General features: G+C 45.8%; 1 protein-coding gene across 2 annotated transcripts in view; it reads right to left on the reverse strand.

Annotated features, from left to right (window-relative positions):
- The window catches only part of TLL1 (tolloid like 1), a 184,090-nt gene extending 170,536 nt beyond the window's left edge, over positions 1–13,554 (reverse strand). For both annotated transcript variants that reach the window (XM_036889090.2, XM_036889091.2), the window contains exon 1: positions 13,252–13,554. In XM_036889090.2, the coding sequence (XP_036744985.2) occupies positions 13,252–13,420 (169 nt within the window). In that variant the 5' untranslated portion in view covers positions 13,421–13,554. The remainder of the gene's footprint in view (positions 1–13,251) is intronic.
- Between the last annotated feature and the right edge of the window lie 2,686 nt (positions 13,555–16,240).

Genomic DNA, 16,240 nt, shown 5'->3' on the forward strand with positions numbered 1-16,240 from the left:
TCATTATGTGCCACAAATACTGATATATAAAGAGGGAGGTATGCATACATCTAGCACCCTTTTATAAAGAGGGGGATATGCATATATCTTCTTAGAAGCTCTTAAGTTCCAGTAGTCTTCATGCATATGCATATCCCATGTTTACAGCTATAATCAAGTAGGTAGGTAAAATTTCTATGCTGCCAGTTTGCATCATAAAAATATTTAATATCTCCATATAGTCTTTGTCATGTTTTTCTCTTAAATATCTTAAGGCCTGAAAAATTATAAAGAAATTTATGCTTATTCTACAAGTAAAACAATTCAATTATATGAAAGAAGAAAATTCTATAGTCTCCACACTGTTTCCAATACCACTTGCTGGGTAAAAAGTACTAGCAGACTGACATGTGTCCTTCCACATCTTTTGTTTCTCTCAATCTTTCATCTGTAAAGAGTAGATAGATAAATTATAACTTTTGGGAAACAAGCTTTTTTAAAATTTATTATACTGTAACTATCTCTCTAGATCACCAGATATGTGCCTTATTATTTCTTTCAAAATCTTCATCTAATCCTCTACCAAGGCCTTGACATAGTTCAGTCAACCTAATGGCAGGCATTCCCATTGCTTCCAGAATTTTTGCCTCTTTTGTTCTGAGAAGCAGTTACATTGTTTCAATCCTTTCTGGTCTCTCTTCCAAGCTTTGTTGGGTAGGACCTGAGCTAAGGTTCTCCTGATACTTGGGAAAACTCTTCTCAGATTCCACCTGATTCCAGCACATTAGGAGGTTTTTCCACTCCCACAGGTGAGAACAGAACACTATTACCAGTTCCATGCAAGCTCCAAGGATTTCCCCTCTTATCCTTTGGGTAGCCCTTTCCTGAGCACTGGATGACCTTCTTACATGCTGCACTGGTCAGTACCCAACTGGTTATTCAGGCTGAACGCTGCTGGATACAACTTGAGGCTCCCTGCAGGTCTCCAGAGCTCTCTACAGTCCTCTCCCAACAGGTACTTTGCCCTACAAATTCTAGCCACCTTGGACTCTGGACTCCAGCTCCATCTCCTCAGCACAGGGAGATCCCTGGTCTTTGCCTGCATCCCCCAGCCCTGCTCTGTACACAGTAAGCTGGGCAGTCATGGGGCTCACCTCCTTGATTTCCTGTCTCCCACAGACCACTGTCCTTTGCTGCCTGATTCCCATTGTCTTGGGAAGTATTGTTCCTTATATTTTGTCCAGTGTTTAACTGCTTCAGGCACAATGATAAATCTGGTCCCTTGTGATATAATGAGTCTTGAGAAATATATATTTGGTCATGCATCCACAGTTCCTGAAAACACTGTAGTCTTAAAGGTGAAATGGGTGTTTTGTCACATTAATGAGAGACTTTTGGATCCCAACCCAAGGGCAGGGGCAATGAAGCCCTCACAAAACCCCCTTAGAGGAGCTTATTGCCCCCTGTTCCCTTGGGTCCTGATTCTCTGTCGGAGAGAACTTCTATGTCTGGGAAACCAGAACGCCTCCGCCACAGAGCCAGGCCCCAAGCTCCACGAGGATAGAAGCTCCTTTATTTGGGACCTTGCCCTCTGTCTCTCTTCATCTGGCTGTTAACTTGCACCTTTATCATATCCTTTATTAAACTGGTAAAACTTAAGTGCTTTCCTAAGTTCTGTGAGCCACTCTGGCAAATTAATCGAACCTAAGGGGAAGGTCATGGGCACCTCCAATCTGTAGCCGGTGGATCAGAAGCACAGGGAACTGCCTGGGGCTTGTGACTGGCACCGGGAGTGGAGGGTGGAGGGCAGTCTTGTAGGATGGAGCCCTTAACCTGGGGAATCTGGTGCCATCTCCAAGCAGAGAGCATCAGAATTGAGTTCTCTGACACCCTGTTGGTGTTTGAGAATTGCTTGGTGTTATATGTGGAAAGAAAGACCCCCTCCCACATACTGACACACATTGGAATCGGGTCCAGGAACTCAAATAGAGTTATACTACTATTACTGCTGTGTAAGTACTATTATTGTTGTATACACATGTAGGAAAAGAACACAACACACTGGTTACTGAATTCTGGCCAGGAGCAGAGGTTCACATAGCTTTACTTGATTAAGATTTTATTCCATTGCATCTCAAGTAAGGTAAGAAGAATTTCTTTAGAGAAAAAAAAAATCTCTACAACCACCATGCAGTTCAAAGCTGGACACAGAGTGAACATAATGCAGAGGTACCAACAGAAGAGAAGCAAAAGTTTAAGGGCTTGACGATCATGGAGACTGAGAGTCAGAGTCACCCGGGCCAGGAGCTGTCCAAAAGCCAAGTGGTGAGGTGGGCTGGGGTTGCCTCAGAGCTTTCCCCATTTTCTCGTTTTCTGCGCTCCTAGTACATTAATGAAACTGACCCGATCTTCATTGGGTTTTTCATGTTAATGACTTAATTTTACCCAGCAAAAAGTATTCATATTTTAAAAGAGGCATAAGAGGGCAATGTTTAATTCAAAGAAACCATGAATGGCCTGTTTTCAGGGAACCCTATGAGTCCGTGATGACCAGCTATAGGGCACTAGGTGGCCTAATTGGTGTCCATTCAGACAAAAGTCATCACCACCAACTCCACCCCTTTGCTAATCTGCTCCATGGAGGGCTGAGCATGATCACTGGTCAAAACAACATGACAGTGCCTCTAATACAAGCTGTTTGGGGTTATAATCTCTGAGAGCACCTGCAGAGCTACTGCCTACAAATTAAAGAATAGGATTCCCTTCGAGGCTCTTTAACTAAAAGGTAACGCAGGACATTTCCAGTGAGTATAAATGTTAATTAGGTTAAAGTCGTACTATTAAGAGTTGAGGTTAATTTTAAGTAGAAGAAGTTAAACCTTGTTAATTTTTTTAAAAAGTCAAAGGAACTGAATGATAGTGGGTCTCTTTTCAAAATTAATATAACAGATGTATTAAATACCAAAGGATGCAGAAGCACATTCCCTATATACCTCACAAGGAAGTTTAAGAAAAGCATAATCCTATAGGGTTTAAAGAGTAACCAAATCTGTGCCCCCGGCCACTCCTTCACTCCAGAGAGTTCTTCCCTTGCAAATCAGTGGCCAGTTGCAATACATGTTGGTGTTATCCCCTGTGAAAATTAATGCAAAGAGCATAAAAATGTTCATATTCACAATGGAATAATCAGCAAAATACACAAAACCTCTGGAGTTCTTGTGCACTCCCAAGGGCTGAGTAAATAAATACCCTCAAAGCCCAACTAAAACAAATGGTGACTTGATCAAGGCCCACTGAAGCTTGAGATATAATAGGATAACCCCCAAAAGTCTGGGACACCCAAATCTGGGCCTCCTAAGTATAATGAATAATGAAAATTAAACTCATGCCACCCCAGGTAACTGCACAAAAACTGATTTCCTGGAAGGTTGAAACTAAGTAGAAGGGAGAAAAGCAATTATTCTCTGAAATCTCATAAGCAAAAACCATCCCCAAAGTAGGTATGCCTTCTGAATACATATTACCACAGTAGCCCAATAAACTCAAACCAAGAATTTAGTTTAAACTTGTTCTGAACTATTAGTGTTCCCGGACACCCACGGGAGCGGGGTGAGCTCCTGCCTCCGCAGTGGGCCGCACAGTCATTTCCTGGCACCTCTTCAGAGGAGACCTTGCTGCCCACACAGTGACACCAGCATTCAGCAAGCCCTGGGGTTGAACAGCTTCAGCAGCCTCACAGCCTCAGGGGCCAGGTCGGGGAGAACGGAGGGATGTCCCCCCCAGATACGCACAAACACAGCAGCATAGCCAGTGTAGGAAATTGCGTGTCTTGATTCCCAGGCCCATTTGGTTTCTGATCACCATACCCCTACCCACGGGGAGTTACTTGCTTATACTTGCTTATACTTGCTTCTCAAAACCACAAGTAAAAAGACTAAACACTCATTTCATTTATTGTACCATTTGTTTTTGCTTCTGACCTGTAAACAAAGAAATCAACCACGTACTTTTAAATGCATTTCAGGGTAAGGATATCGTATGCAGGTCAGAAATGTACACTAGTAGATCATGTGGGAAAATAGGGCAAAAGAAGTTGAAATGTTTTAATCAAGCTATTTGGGAAAAAATAAATGGAAATCATGCTTGCCAATATGGACTACTTTGAAACAACTGCATAACTAGTTATTGGTTACATCCCCTACAGACTACTGCCAAATACCACAGTCTGCAAAGGACGCCCTCCACAGAGTTTCTTCATGTATCAGGAGTAAAGAAAATTCCAGGAGAAATGTACAAGAACACCTATTCTGAGCATCATAATTTATAGTACTACCCATTTTCAAATGCTGTTAAAATAACTTTAGCATGCAAGTATGTGACTGGCATATAAACAACTATTCGACATAAACTATCATCTTCCTAAAAGTAGTAAAGGTAAGACTAGATCAGGTCAGGCATTGTATCTTATGTCAGACTGCTGTACCCCCAAGCATAACTCCATATTTCACTCACACTAAGTGTTCAACAAAGGTTTGATGAATTTATGGATATTTGTAGCTTAGAGACATGTGCTTAAACTTAGTCTGTGTAAACATGGGATTGTGAGTATGTAAACTCTTCAAGTTTATCCAGATGGCAAATAAAATCTGAACCAGAAATTACTGAAAGACTATATAGCCAATATTCTATTCACACATTCAGTATGAATTGAAAATTGTCAATATATTTTTACTGAATTAAGCATCTGAGCAAATAGCCAACAGAACAATGCATAGAAAATGTTTATGCTGGTTATCTCTGATATCTTTCCCCAGAAAAGGTCTATTTGGGGGTTTAACCTCTCAACTGCAAGGTTTAGAGGACTTGAGAGATGAATACATATTTATATATGACAGGAAAAAATACATTTATTGCACCAATGTTTTTACAAACATCATCTTCCCATAAATAAGTAGCAGCATTTTTCAAAATATTTTCTGTGCTACTATGAATCAAAATTATACAGTTAGCTATGTTCAAGACAGTGATTTTTTTTACTTTATGTCCATTTAATTTTTATAGTAACATTATGAGGATCAGAACATTGTCTCCATTCTACAGATCAGAGAATTGAAGCAGAAAGGGGTGAAGTAATTTGCCAACAGCTGCACAGTTACTTCATGGGGTGTTCAGTGTTAGAACCCTTGTCCACCTCAGTCCAAAGCCCAAGTTTTTAATAGATGCCCTATTCTGCCACTCTGAAATCTTAAAAAATAATTTTTAAATCCAATCCCAATCTGCAAAAATGTACCCAAACAAAAAAGAAGAAAAAGGAGGAGAAAGAAAAGGAGGAGGGCCAGGGGGAGAAAAATAAGAAGAAAGAAAGTTAATGGGAACACATGGAATCCAGTGTTCTGGATTCAAATTCTGATTCTGTCGAGGGGTGACATAGGTGAGTTATCTTAAAACACTAAGCTGTGTACCACTCAATATGGAAATAAGGTGTATTCTGGGACACTTGTTTATGATGCATACTGTTCTGTGGATGAAATAGCAGCCCACCATTCTTCCTGGGACATTTTAATCCTGGGACCTGTAAGTGTGTCCTATACATACTGCCTAACATAATCAGTGTCTCATTTGTGTATTTAACTCTGGTCACCAGCTCACCCAGCAAACCGCTCACAAGTCTCTTTCCCCACAGAAACATCAGGCAACATCAGTCCTGATGTAAGTCACTGCTTCCGTCACCCATTCCAGATGGTAAGTCAATCGCAATGATTCCTTCCCTGGTGTCTGCCTGCAGGCCACACTCCACCCAGGCCCGGATATACTGTTTCTTCTCCTGGGACTAAAAATTATAAGAAAAAGAAAAACTTCCCCTTGTTCTGAGGTTTAGAAAAGAATGAGTCAGAAAAAGGAAGCCTGTTTTACCAGATTTTGTTCTTAACCCATTTGTTAGAGAAAAAGTGCAAGCAAGAACTCTTCTTCCATCCAGAAAACATGGCAATTTGCTGAAAGTAATATGTTTTCTTCAAGGGAACTGTAATATAGTAAATATTACCTATACTACATATTTGGAATGTGCCATACTCTGCACTCTTAGAAAACCAGACAGGAGTTCCAAGAAGTTTATTTGACCCTGTCATCCCTCAGAGCTCAAATTTTTTACCTTAGGGCTTTCAGACAAGCTGGGATTGAAAAGATGAGGTCACTGAAGTACCTCCTCACAGTGTATTTGTTTTCTCAAAGGCATTCACACATCATCTACATACATAACGTACACGGTAAGCCACTTTCCTGACTCGCTTGCATTTGAAAGGATATTCTTCACACTCGGTATGGGCTCACCATCAGAACTCAATGAATACTCAGAGAGCAAATGCAAAGTGTGAAACAATTTAACAAGTACCACACAAAACATCAGAGCCTGTGTCAAGAATGGGACACCACGGCTGACTTCTACCCAAATCCAGTTCAAACCCTGCCTGATGAATTCGGTCACCTACTGTTCCAATTTATATAATTGAGGCAACATGCCCAGTGCTCACCTATACTGTTATCACTCAATATTCTTCTAAATATCACAATTACTCATATGCATTTGCACTTGTCTTATACGTAATTGGGACATTTCATTTGCAGCTCTCCACTCTTAGAAAATCCTCTCTGGAAAGGGAGCAGGGTTCATCTTACAATCCTTACTCTGACAATACAGTGTGTGGCTTATAAAATGCAGGAATGTGAAAGGCCAGATGTATTCTCACTCAGCAAAATCACAACAGATGGATGCCTGGGGCACAAACACCATCATTCAGTTGCCAGTCTAATGGCCACTGCGTGGCTGGAGAGGTTCTCCCCACTTACCGCTGAGCTTTTAGCTCAGCCCTGAACTTTCCTGAGTCTCAGTTTGCTCTGAGCCCAAAAGGGGCAATAATAATGTTACCCGGAGGCATGGTAAAGACAGGAGACCATTTAAAATGACTAATGTAAACATGTGTTATATTATTTTGACGTGAGTCATGAAGGTAACTCCTAGAAATAGAAGGCATATGGGGTCCACAAATTCCTCCTCTAGAAAGTTCTCTGGCTGTTTTCTACTTCTGCCTGATGCTCTTCCTTGGGCTATTTTAGAGGGTTAGCTTCCATGCATGAGGTGCACTTAACATGATAATACAAGTGCAAAACACAAAATGCATAAGCCCTCCACTGCTAGGCGCTTGTGATCAGAAAGATCAGGGCTGAGGGATGTAGAGCCATCATTTTGGGGTAGCCAGTCTGCTGCACATGGCCACTGGTGGTCACAGAGGAGAGCTCAGGAGATGCAGCTGCCGGCTCCCAGGAGAGGCAGGGTCCTCAGGTACCCGTGGTGCACGACCCATGTGCTGAGAGCCTCAAGGAGATGACAAATGGGAGGAGTGAAGGCACTGCCCCCATCACACAAACCAAATGCCATCAAGGGAACCTCAACACCACCGAAGACATCAAAATGCTGTTGGCACATATGTGCTTTGTGTCTCCACCTTCCTAATGACCCCCCTGATTTGTGAAATGGTGCAGTGTGTTAGCCACTCTTGCAATGTCTTTTCTAAACATTGAGGTGAATGCTTTGAGGAGCATACTCATACAGAAAATCAGAATTTACTTGGAAAAAATAATATACTTGGAAGCCCTTCTGACCTACTTTAATGTACAGTTTCAAATTTTTAGAACTATTAGTATTCAAGGAATTTTTTTTTTTAATATAGTCAGTAGCAGAACTTTTAGCTTAAATTGTAGATGTAAGTTGCAGAAGAGCTGAGTAAGACAAACACATCCTTGGTTCACTTTCTGGATTTCAATTAACACCTAATTTTTCAATACTTCTTAATACAAATATATAGCAAGCTCTGCAGGATAGTGTGACAGGATTAGCACACATTTGTAAGGAGCTGACAAACACAACATTCCCCTAGCCAGCCCACATCTCAATCCCTAATAGCCAATATCCCATTTGCAGGGCTCACAAGAGCAAGAACTAAGTCAATAAGCAAGGGACTCCCGCCCTCCGCTTTCTGAAAGAATGCATTCTATGTGATTCATTCCATAGCTTTGAGGCTATAAATAGTTTTTTTAAGTGCTCCTCCCCAAGCATCATTATTCAATAGGTAACTGAAGGAAATAAACCACTAAAGCCATATTGCTAAATCATTCTACTGTATTCAGGGCTGGGGACAAGAGTCCCCTCTCCTTAATTTAGCAAGGATAAGGCCACTATTAATTCCAGATCTTGGAATCTGAAAATACTGTAAAAGGCCTCAAAATTCCCCCAGTAAAAGGAAATCGTGCTGGAATCTTGCCAGACACCTGAGCCCTGGCCTAGCCTCAGCCTACCTGTGGGCTCAGAATGCTGCAGAAGGTTCTTCCACAGCTCAGGGCAGCAGCACATCCTTCCCCACCTCCCCAGACACCAGATGGTCCCAGCAGGATGTGCAAGGCCTTGTTTGAAAGGGATTATTAGCCTCTATCTTTTCCAAGCATTCTTAGAAAAGTTCAGAGAGTGTCCTAGTTGTAAATATTTTACGCAGATGGGTCCTAAGGTATTATTAGAAATAACATCTTAAAAAGAAAAGATATTAATGGTGGTATATCACTAGCCCTTGATACTATCTACCTGAGTTCTAGGAAACTTCAAAGGCTAACTGCTGTCCAGTACACTCATTGTTCAAGAAGCCCAAGGGATTTCTAATGTGACTAATGTTCTCAGTTTCCAAAGAATATGGCAGTGGATACAAGCAACAGAGTCTACATTTTAAATCAGGGAAAGCTGCTAAGATGTACAAAAATAGGATTCATACATACACAGCGGGGCAAGACAATATGGTTTCTGGAAGAAGAAACTATACGGAGCATATATCAGACTTTTGTAGAAAAGTGAGCCATCGTGAGGGCAAGAGGGAAAGCTCTGAAATGATCAGAACTTTCTCAAAAAGCTTTGCTAGGTTCTTACACACGTTTAACTTCTTCATCATGGGCTACGGGAGGACTCACAGAGCAGGGAGACGTCACCAGAAACCACAAGGAGTCCATTAATTCTACATGGACTACCTGGGAGAAGGTATTCCAGTTAGATTTTGAATTTGCAGTATTCCCCTTACAGGCAAAACTAGGAAGGTCTCAGGAGACTATGGGTAAACAGACAAACAAAAAGGAGAGTTAAAGCTGGCTTAGTCTCAAGGGATATATTTAAGGAAAAGGTATCTTACTCATACCCAATAATCCTAACTGCCTTTTGTGGGCTGAAAATGGATGTGTGCTGGACAAGTGCTAAAGAATTACTACAGGCAAATGAAGAACAGAATTCAAGTATACAGAATACCATGCCTTATCCATCCCTTTTGCAAAAACTGTATTTTGGCCACTTTGGAGCTGGCACCAGAAGCAGGAGGAGAAAAATGTATCAAGATCTAAGGGCTGAGAACTAAAACAGAAGAGACTGTTTAAGAGGAGCAACTCTATGAATTGCATTTTTACGTGAGAGTTTGGCGATCTAGAGAGGCACCAACCAAAAAAATATGTTTGGATATTTAATATTCTGATGGAAAAAAATAAACATGGGCTTGAACATCAAATTCTAAAATGCCAAACCAGGAGGTGCCAATGAAGCCAGAAGTACAACACTGAGGCCTGAGAGATTACAAACAGGAAAATTATCCCCAGAACTCACATCCCAGGACACTGGGACACAGGCTATAGAGTGAAGAGCCCTTTAGGATGAGGTCACAAGCCTGTTTCGGTGTAAACAGGAGTGCATATGCTAATCTAAAGGCAAATTTAACCTCCTAAATTACCCACCTCTAATCCCTCTTGGATTTTTCCCAACAAAAGAAGTCACATACTCTGAAGAGTCCGTGCAGAAAGTCTTTGTCTTGGTACTCACGCTAAGAGGATAAGGACTCCTCATCCATCTTACCAGCCTCTATCCATCACTCAAACACTGATTGCTTCCATCTCCTTTATTAGATGTTGTATTTCCAATTGCCTGAGCTTTCCCGACATCCCCTTAAATACAAATGGAGGTGGGGAGGTGATAGCGCAGGCTTATCAAGTCTACTTTTCCAGGCAGTCTTTAGACAAATCTGAGGCTGATTTGCCCTGACTCTGCCCAGGCCCTTCATGGATAGTAATGTGCAGATGAGGTGTTGGTGCAGAGCAGCGGTGAAACTGGGCCCCTGGTGGCCCTGGAGGGCCTTCTGCAGTATAGGCCTCCCCAGGACTCCAGAACCCTCCGCACTATACAGACTAAGAGAAATCTGACTGCAGACACGGGGTGCTGTGCTAAAGACAGGCAGACATTCCTTTGAATTAATCTGCATCTTTGTGTCTGTTTATATGGAGTGATTAATGACCACTACTCTGTCCTAGTGGATTTAACTGTATAACTGTACCTGAAGTTATGCTGCTCTTTCACTGATATGAAAAATGTCTTTCTAAACCAAAGTTCAATTGAATTAATAGGAGACTTCTTTTCTTATAGTTTCATGAACTTGCAGTCATCATTCTCATGTGAAATCAATATATAATTATATTCTGCTTCACAAATATATTAAGGATGGCACAGTTTCAACAGGTTATAATGAAGAATATTTCTCCTTGGTTAACATTTGATCTTGGTTAGAAGTTTATAGATGAGGCATGAAGGTCATATTAATGGTCTATCGTAATGAGAAGAACTTACTAGCTACCTGACAATAGTAATCTGCCCCTAAGGTAAACATTAAAAATCAGTTATGATGTCAGTCCTCAAAGACCCTTTATTCTAATCGGATTGGAAAAGGTGAAACTAGGTTCATAGCCATTTCACTTGCATCAGACATAAAACAACTATATTTCCATTTGTCTAGACCCCAGGTAAACAGGGGTAAATTCCTATTGTTTGCATTTCAAGGAAGGCCTGGGAAAGGCCAACTAAAAATGCAGTGCACATTTTGCAGACAGGAGGCCTGGATTCAAATTCTCAGGAATCTGAAGTGCTGGACCTCACAGAACAGCTGTCTTCCCACCTGTGTTGGGCCAAAGGCATGAACTTCAACGTGCTCTGAAACCATAAAGCCGTGTTGTTCATTATGACATCAAGCCACCTAACACTTTGAGGAACATGAGGGCCACAGTAAGAGAATGTCGGAAAGGGTACTCTTTGGGAAGGCGGGCACATCAAAGGCGGCCCCTGGCCTGCATGGCACCCTCACTTGCTTTTGCATGGCTACCATTCACGTATCTGTCCTCGTCATTCTTATTTTAGATGACCTTTTTCGACTCTTGTTTGGAATTTCAATGTCCTATTTAATTTTTTTCCTGTTATTACAATTTGTGTTTGTCTTATATGGTGCCAGAAGGGAGGCAAAACAAAAGATTTTGCCAATCTTCAGCCAAGATGGTAAAGTAAAGCCTTTCATATCCCCAAAAGTGCAGGGCTTAATCATCTAAAAGGTGATTTGGGGCATACTTCTCAACCTCGCACTTGGTCACCTCATTTCACCCTAACTACACACACACACACACACACACACACAAACACACACACACACACACACACACACACACACACACACACACACACAGGCGCGCCCTTGTACTCAAAGATAGGAAAGAGATACGATTAGAGTAATAATCCAAAGTTTTTTTTGTTTATCTTCAACAGCTGTGTTAAAACATAAATTACTATTAAAAGAAAAACAAAAGTAACTACTCTTAACAGGTTTTTTTGTTGTTCTTGACCTACAAGTTTATTTGCTGAGGAAAACAAGCATTTATGTTTGAGGTGTGTTTCAGTATACATGGTACAACCACTTAAATTTTAAAATTGAAAACATTTTTAAATAGAAAAAAAACAACTTAAATTCACAGATACTTCTGACAATTTCTAACATAAGATAAGCCTGAAACAACATATATTCTGAGAATGCATTACCTAGTTTCTGAGCCTCCTCATGCTATATTCCTACATTCATTTGAGGATAATAACTGAGGATCCTAAACTCTCACTCAAATCTGAGGGGATCCTGCATTGGGCCTACTGACCCTACTCTGGGACCCAAACACTCGCACCCTGGTCTTCGGTCCAGCAGCGCGTGAGCCCTCCCTCACGGTGGGGTGGGAATGGTCCTCCACGGAAATCTCAGAAATACTACTCCATTCCTCTCCTTGCTTGGGGAAAACGAACTTCACCCCGAACACGGGTCGCACCGCGAGCGTGCAGCCAGGACCCCGCAGCCGTGGGTCACCAGAGCGGACCATGTCCTGCCCTCCACAGGGGAATGCGGCAAGGGAAGGCCCAAGTGCTCACGGGGCCCAGAGACTGAGACGTGGGCAGGGGGAGGGGAGAGGACCAAGGGCCCACGGGGATGTGGACAGGGACCAGGCGCCATGCCTCGAGCGCCAGGGCGGCCCGTGTTCTCCCAGTGAGCACACGCGGTGGGCGCGCACGGAATGGCCATGATGCCCTCGACGGCGGCCCGTCGCAGCGCCACAGCCCACGCTCCCCTCCGACCGCCGGTGGGCCCCGAGGGACCGGCAGGCTGCCCCAGCTGAGGGTCTGGAGAGGCCAGTCCCGGGGGATGACCCATCTACGTCGGCCCTCCTCCCTTTAACCCTCCTTCCCGATTTGGTCCACGGACTGTGGGCCACCTCGACCTCCACTCTGCGGAGGCTGGGATCAAGAGCCCCGGGGCCCCGAACTAAGGCGGCGGCGCTGTCACGTGGTGGCGCACGTGCCCGGACCCAAGGCTGCTGGCGGGAAGCGCGGGCCGCGGAGGAGACGCCGAGCGGGAGCAGAGGGGAGGGTCCCGGCGCCCGGGCGGCGCGGGAGCGCGCAAGGGGACGTGAGCCCGAGCGGGCGGCCCCCGGAGCCGGCCAGGGCTGTTAGAAGGGGGACGCGTCGGCGCGCGCCTCGGTGAGCGCTCCCGCGTGGCCACAGCCTCGCCTTCAGGCCACAGGCCCCGGGAGCGAGCGCGCCCGCGGGGCCGCTCCGTCCAGCTTCGGGGACGGGCCCTGGAGGAGGCGACGGTGTGCCCCCGAGGCAGGGCGGCAGCCGCGCGTGGCGTCAGGACAGCCGCCCTGGAGGGTCCGCTTTGCGGGGCCGACCGGACCGCGGAGGGCTCCCGACGCGGGGACGGGGCCGCCTGGGCGGTCCACACGGCCACGCCGAGCAGGTCCGAGCTCAGGCAGTACCGGCGCCGCCTGAGGGAGGCGGAGGGGAGGGAACAGGTGGGCTCGCCACCCGGAGCCCCGCCGCCCGCCCGTGGCCGCACTCACCGGCCTTGCACGGGTCCTTGTAGTCGATGGTCTCCGCGCCGTCCTCCAGGCTGCCCTCCGAAGGGTAGTCGCAGTCGCGGCCGGCGCACAGCCAGAGCTCCCCGGAGAGCACAGTCCCCGAGGCCAGCAGCCACAGGAGCATCCCCGGGGACAGCGCCCCCAGCCCCATCCTCCGCCCCGAGGGCTCCGCCGGCGTGCGGTGCACCGCACTCCACTCCGAGGCGGACCGCGCTCAGGTGCCCGCCGACATACGCTCGCCGCCGGGGCCGAAGGGCGGGAGCCGCCTGTCACCGGAGCGGGGTCGTCGGCAGGGCGCGGCGCGGGCAGGTGAGGAGCCAGGCCCGCCAGGCGGCGGCGGGCGCGCTCGGTCCCGGAGCGGGGCGGGCGCTCCCGGCCAGGCCGTCCTCCGGCGGCCCGGCTCCCGCGGCTCGGCGGCGCCCGGAGCTCGGTCCCGAAGCCTGGCCCCCGGCTCAGCGGCCCCCGCGCCCTCGCTGCCGGGACCCTGCGGTGCAGCGCCAGCCGACCGCCGCTCCGGGAAGAGGGTCCGGCCTGTGCATCAGCACCGCGGCGCCGAGAGCGGGCCCCGGGGGAGGGCGCGGGGGGCGGGCATGTCCGCGAGCCCAGAAGCGGCGGGCCCCAAGCGCCGCCCGCGAGGAGAGCACCGGCGGGGCCGCAGGATGCGCCGAACGCCTTCCCCAGCCTGTCTTTTACCCTCTTCCTAACTTGAAAAAAAAAAAAATCTTCCAGCATCTGACCCAATCACTCGCATCCTGCTTACTTATTCATACAATCAGGGTCGAGATCCGGGCGCAGCCCCCCTCCGACTCCTTTGATAGCCTTACACAAACACACACCGAGCGGCGGCAGCCCCGCTGATCCCACCAGGGACGAAAGTGACCGACGCTGTCTCAGCGTCCGCTAGCCGCGATTCACCGGCGGCGCACGTGTCGGGCCAGAGTGCCAGACCCGGGCGGGGCGCGGGACCGTGGCTGAGCCGTAGACCCCTACCGACTCTCCAAATAAGGGGCAGACTCCTACCCCCTCCACAAATACGGGGCAGATCCCTACCCCCTAGCTCCCCCCAATTAAGGTACAGACCCCGCCCTCCAACTAAGGGGCAGACCCCTACCCTTACCCCTTAAATAAACTGTGCACCCCCACCACCCAAATAAGGGGCAGACCTCTACGTCCTATCCCCTAAATAAACTGTAGACCCTCCATTCCACAAATAAGCTGCAGACCCCTACACCCCACCTCCAAATAAGTAACAGGCTCCTACCTCCCCCTAAAACATAAGCTGCCGATCCCTACTCCCCCTCCGTAGATACACAGCTAGTGTGTCTCTTCTTGGTGTAGCCGGCAAGAGGAGGAGGGAAAGTGAGCCCCTAACCTTAAGCAAGGAAATAGGCTACTTTAAAAGTCCTCAACCAGCAAAGTTTTGCTCAACACTAAGATCCTCAGAATGGCAATTTTTAAGAATTCCAAACTCAAGCTAGATTTCAGCCGCAGGAAACGCAGGACCCTCTGCGGCTCCGGTGGCGCAGGAGGAGATGGGGGCGCTGAGGGAGAACTTGGGCAATAGGAGCCTGGGCAGTCTCCTTGGGGTCCCGCCGCTGTGCTCTGGAGGAGAGCGTGTAAAACCTGGCAGCGGCAGCGAGGCCACCACATGTCAGCCTCACAGACGCAAGACAAACACAGGTTGTGGAGAATTGAGAAGAAAAAAAACAAAAACAAAAACAGAGGAAATCTCTGCAAAACCCCTGTTGTGAGCAATTCAGAGGTTTCCCCACATCTGCAAGTGGTTTCCAAAATAGGTGTGAGGACTTCTCCTCCCCAAATTTCCAAGGGACTGGTGACTGGAGGCCTTCTTTCCTTTACCAACTAAATGTTGAACTGTCACTTATGCAGGGACTTGTAAAAAATCGTCTGCTGCCTTTACATCTTAAATTAACATTTAAATACACCTTCCCCCACTGGCCACACACACACTTTTCCAAGTTACCATCAACCTGCAGTGTCATCTGAAGAGTAATAGGAAGGTAACCACACACAACACACTTGACAGGAAGGCCCAGTTTAGGGTTAAAGAGTTTGACTAGGTTTTGTGTGCGGTAAAGAAAAATTAGAGGTTAATCTTGAAGAATCAGCTATTTTCAATTTAAACTAAGAGTAAGAGGATTGGAGGATGAGGTAGAACTGACTGATGACATGTTTCTGGCAAACGGGGGCTTTTTCAGAGGCCACTGCAGTGATGGAGCCTCCCATCTGTAGACCTCAAACTTTTAACCCCAGGTCACAGAACAGAAAGCAGATTTGAAAAGAGTACGTTCAATAAGCAGGTAAGGGTATTTGGTTTTGAAATCTCTTGCTGAGTCATTCTCAAATTCTTTTAGCCATCCAAAAAAAAAAAATGTTTGCATAATTAATAATGGTGTTGCTCTAGTGCAAGGCTAAACAATAATATATTCTGCTGAGCCCAACTGAAAGCCAGAAAATGTGACTTTCCTTTAGAGGATACTTGTTCCTGAGCCACTGACAGTGTCCCCACTCCCTACAACCAGACCTTCAAAATGTTCCTTGTTAATCTAAATGGCTGCAAACATCTCCTTGGACTGTTTATCATATGTAAATTTACAAGAGTTTGTACCTAGAATTTGCCTGAGCATCACTTTGCAGGAGTGTTTCTTTCATTTGTCCTAAAAAAAGAGGTACCATACAGAGTGTGTGTGTGTGTGTGTGTATGTATATATATATATATATATCTGCCTCATTATGTAATGATGCCTATCATGCTTTCCTTACAGAATTTATCCCTGTTTAGTTCTACAATTTTATATATTTGTAATCCAGAGTTAGAATGATTGATGCAGTAGAACCTCAAATCAAAATGCAAAAATGTTTCTTTATAGCTAAAATATGTGCAGAGAATGCTTATTTATACCACAATATCCCAGGCCAATACCCCTGACTTATTTTTAATATTATCTTA

The sequence above is a fragment of the Manis pentadactyla genome, chromosome 1 (assembly GCF_030020395.1).
Source record: "Manis pentadactyla isolate mManPen7 chromosome 1, mManPen7.hap1, whole genome shotgun sequence".
Classification (NCBI taxonomy): Eukaryota; Metazoa; Chordata; class Mammalia; order Pholidota; family Manidae; genus Manis; species Manis pentadactyla.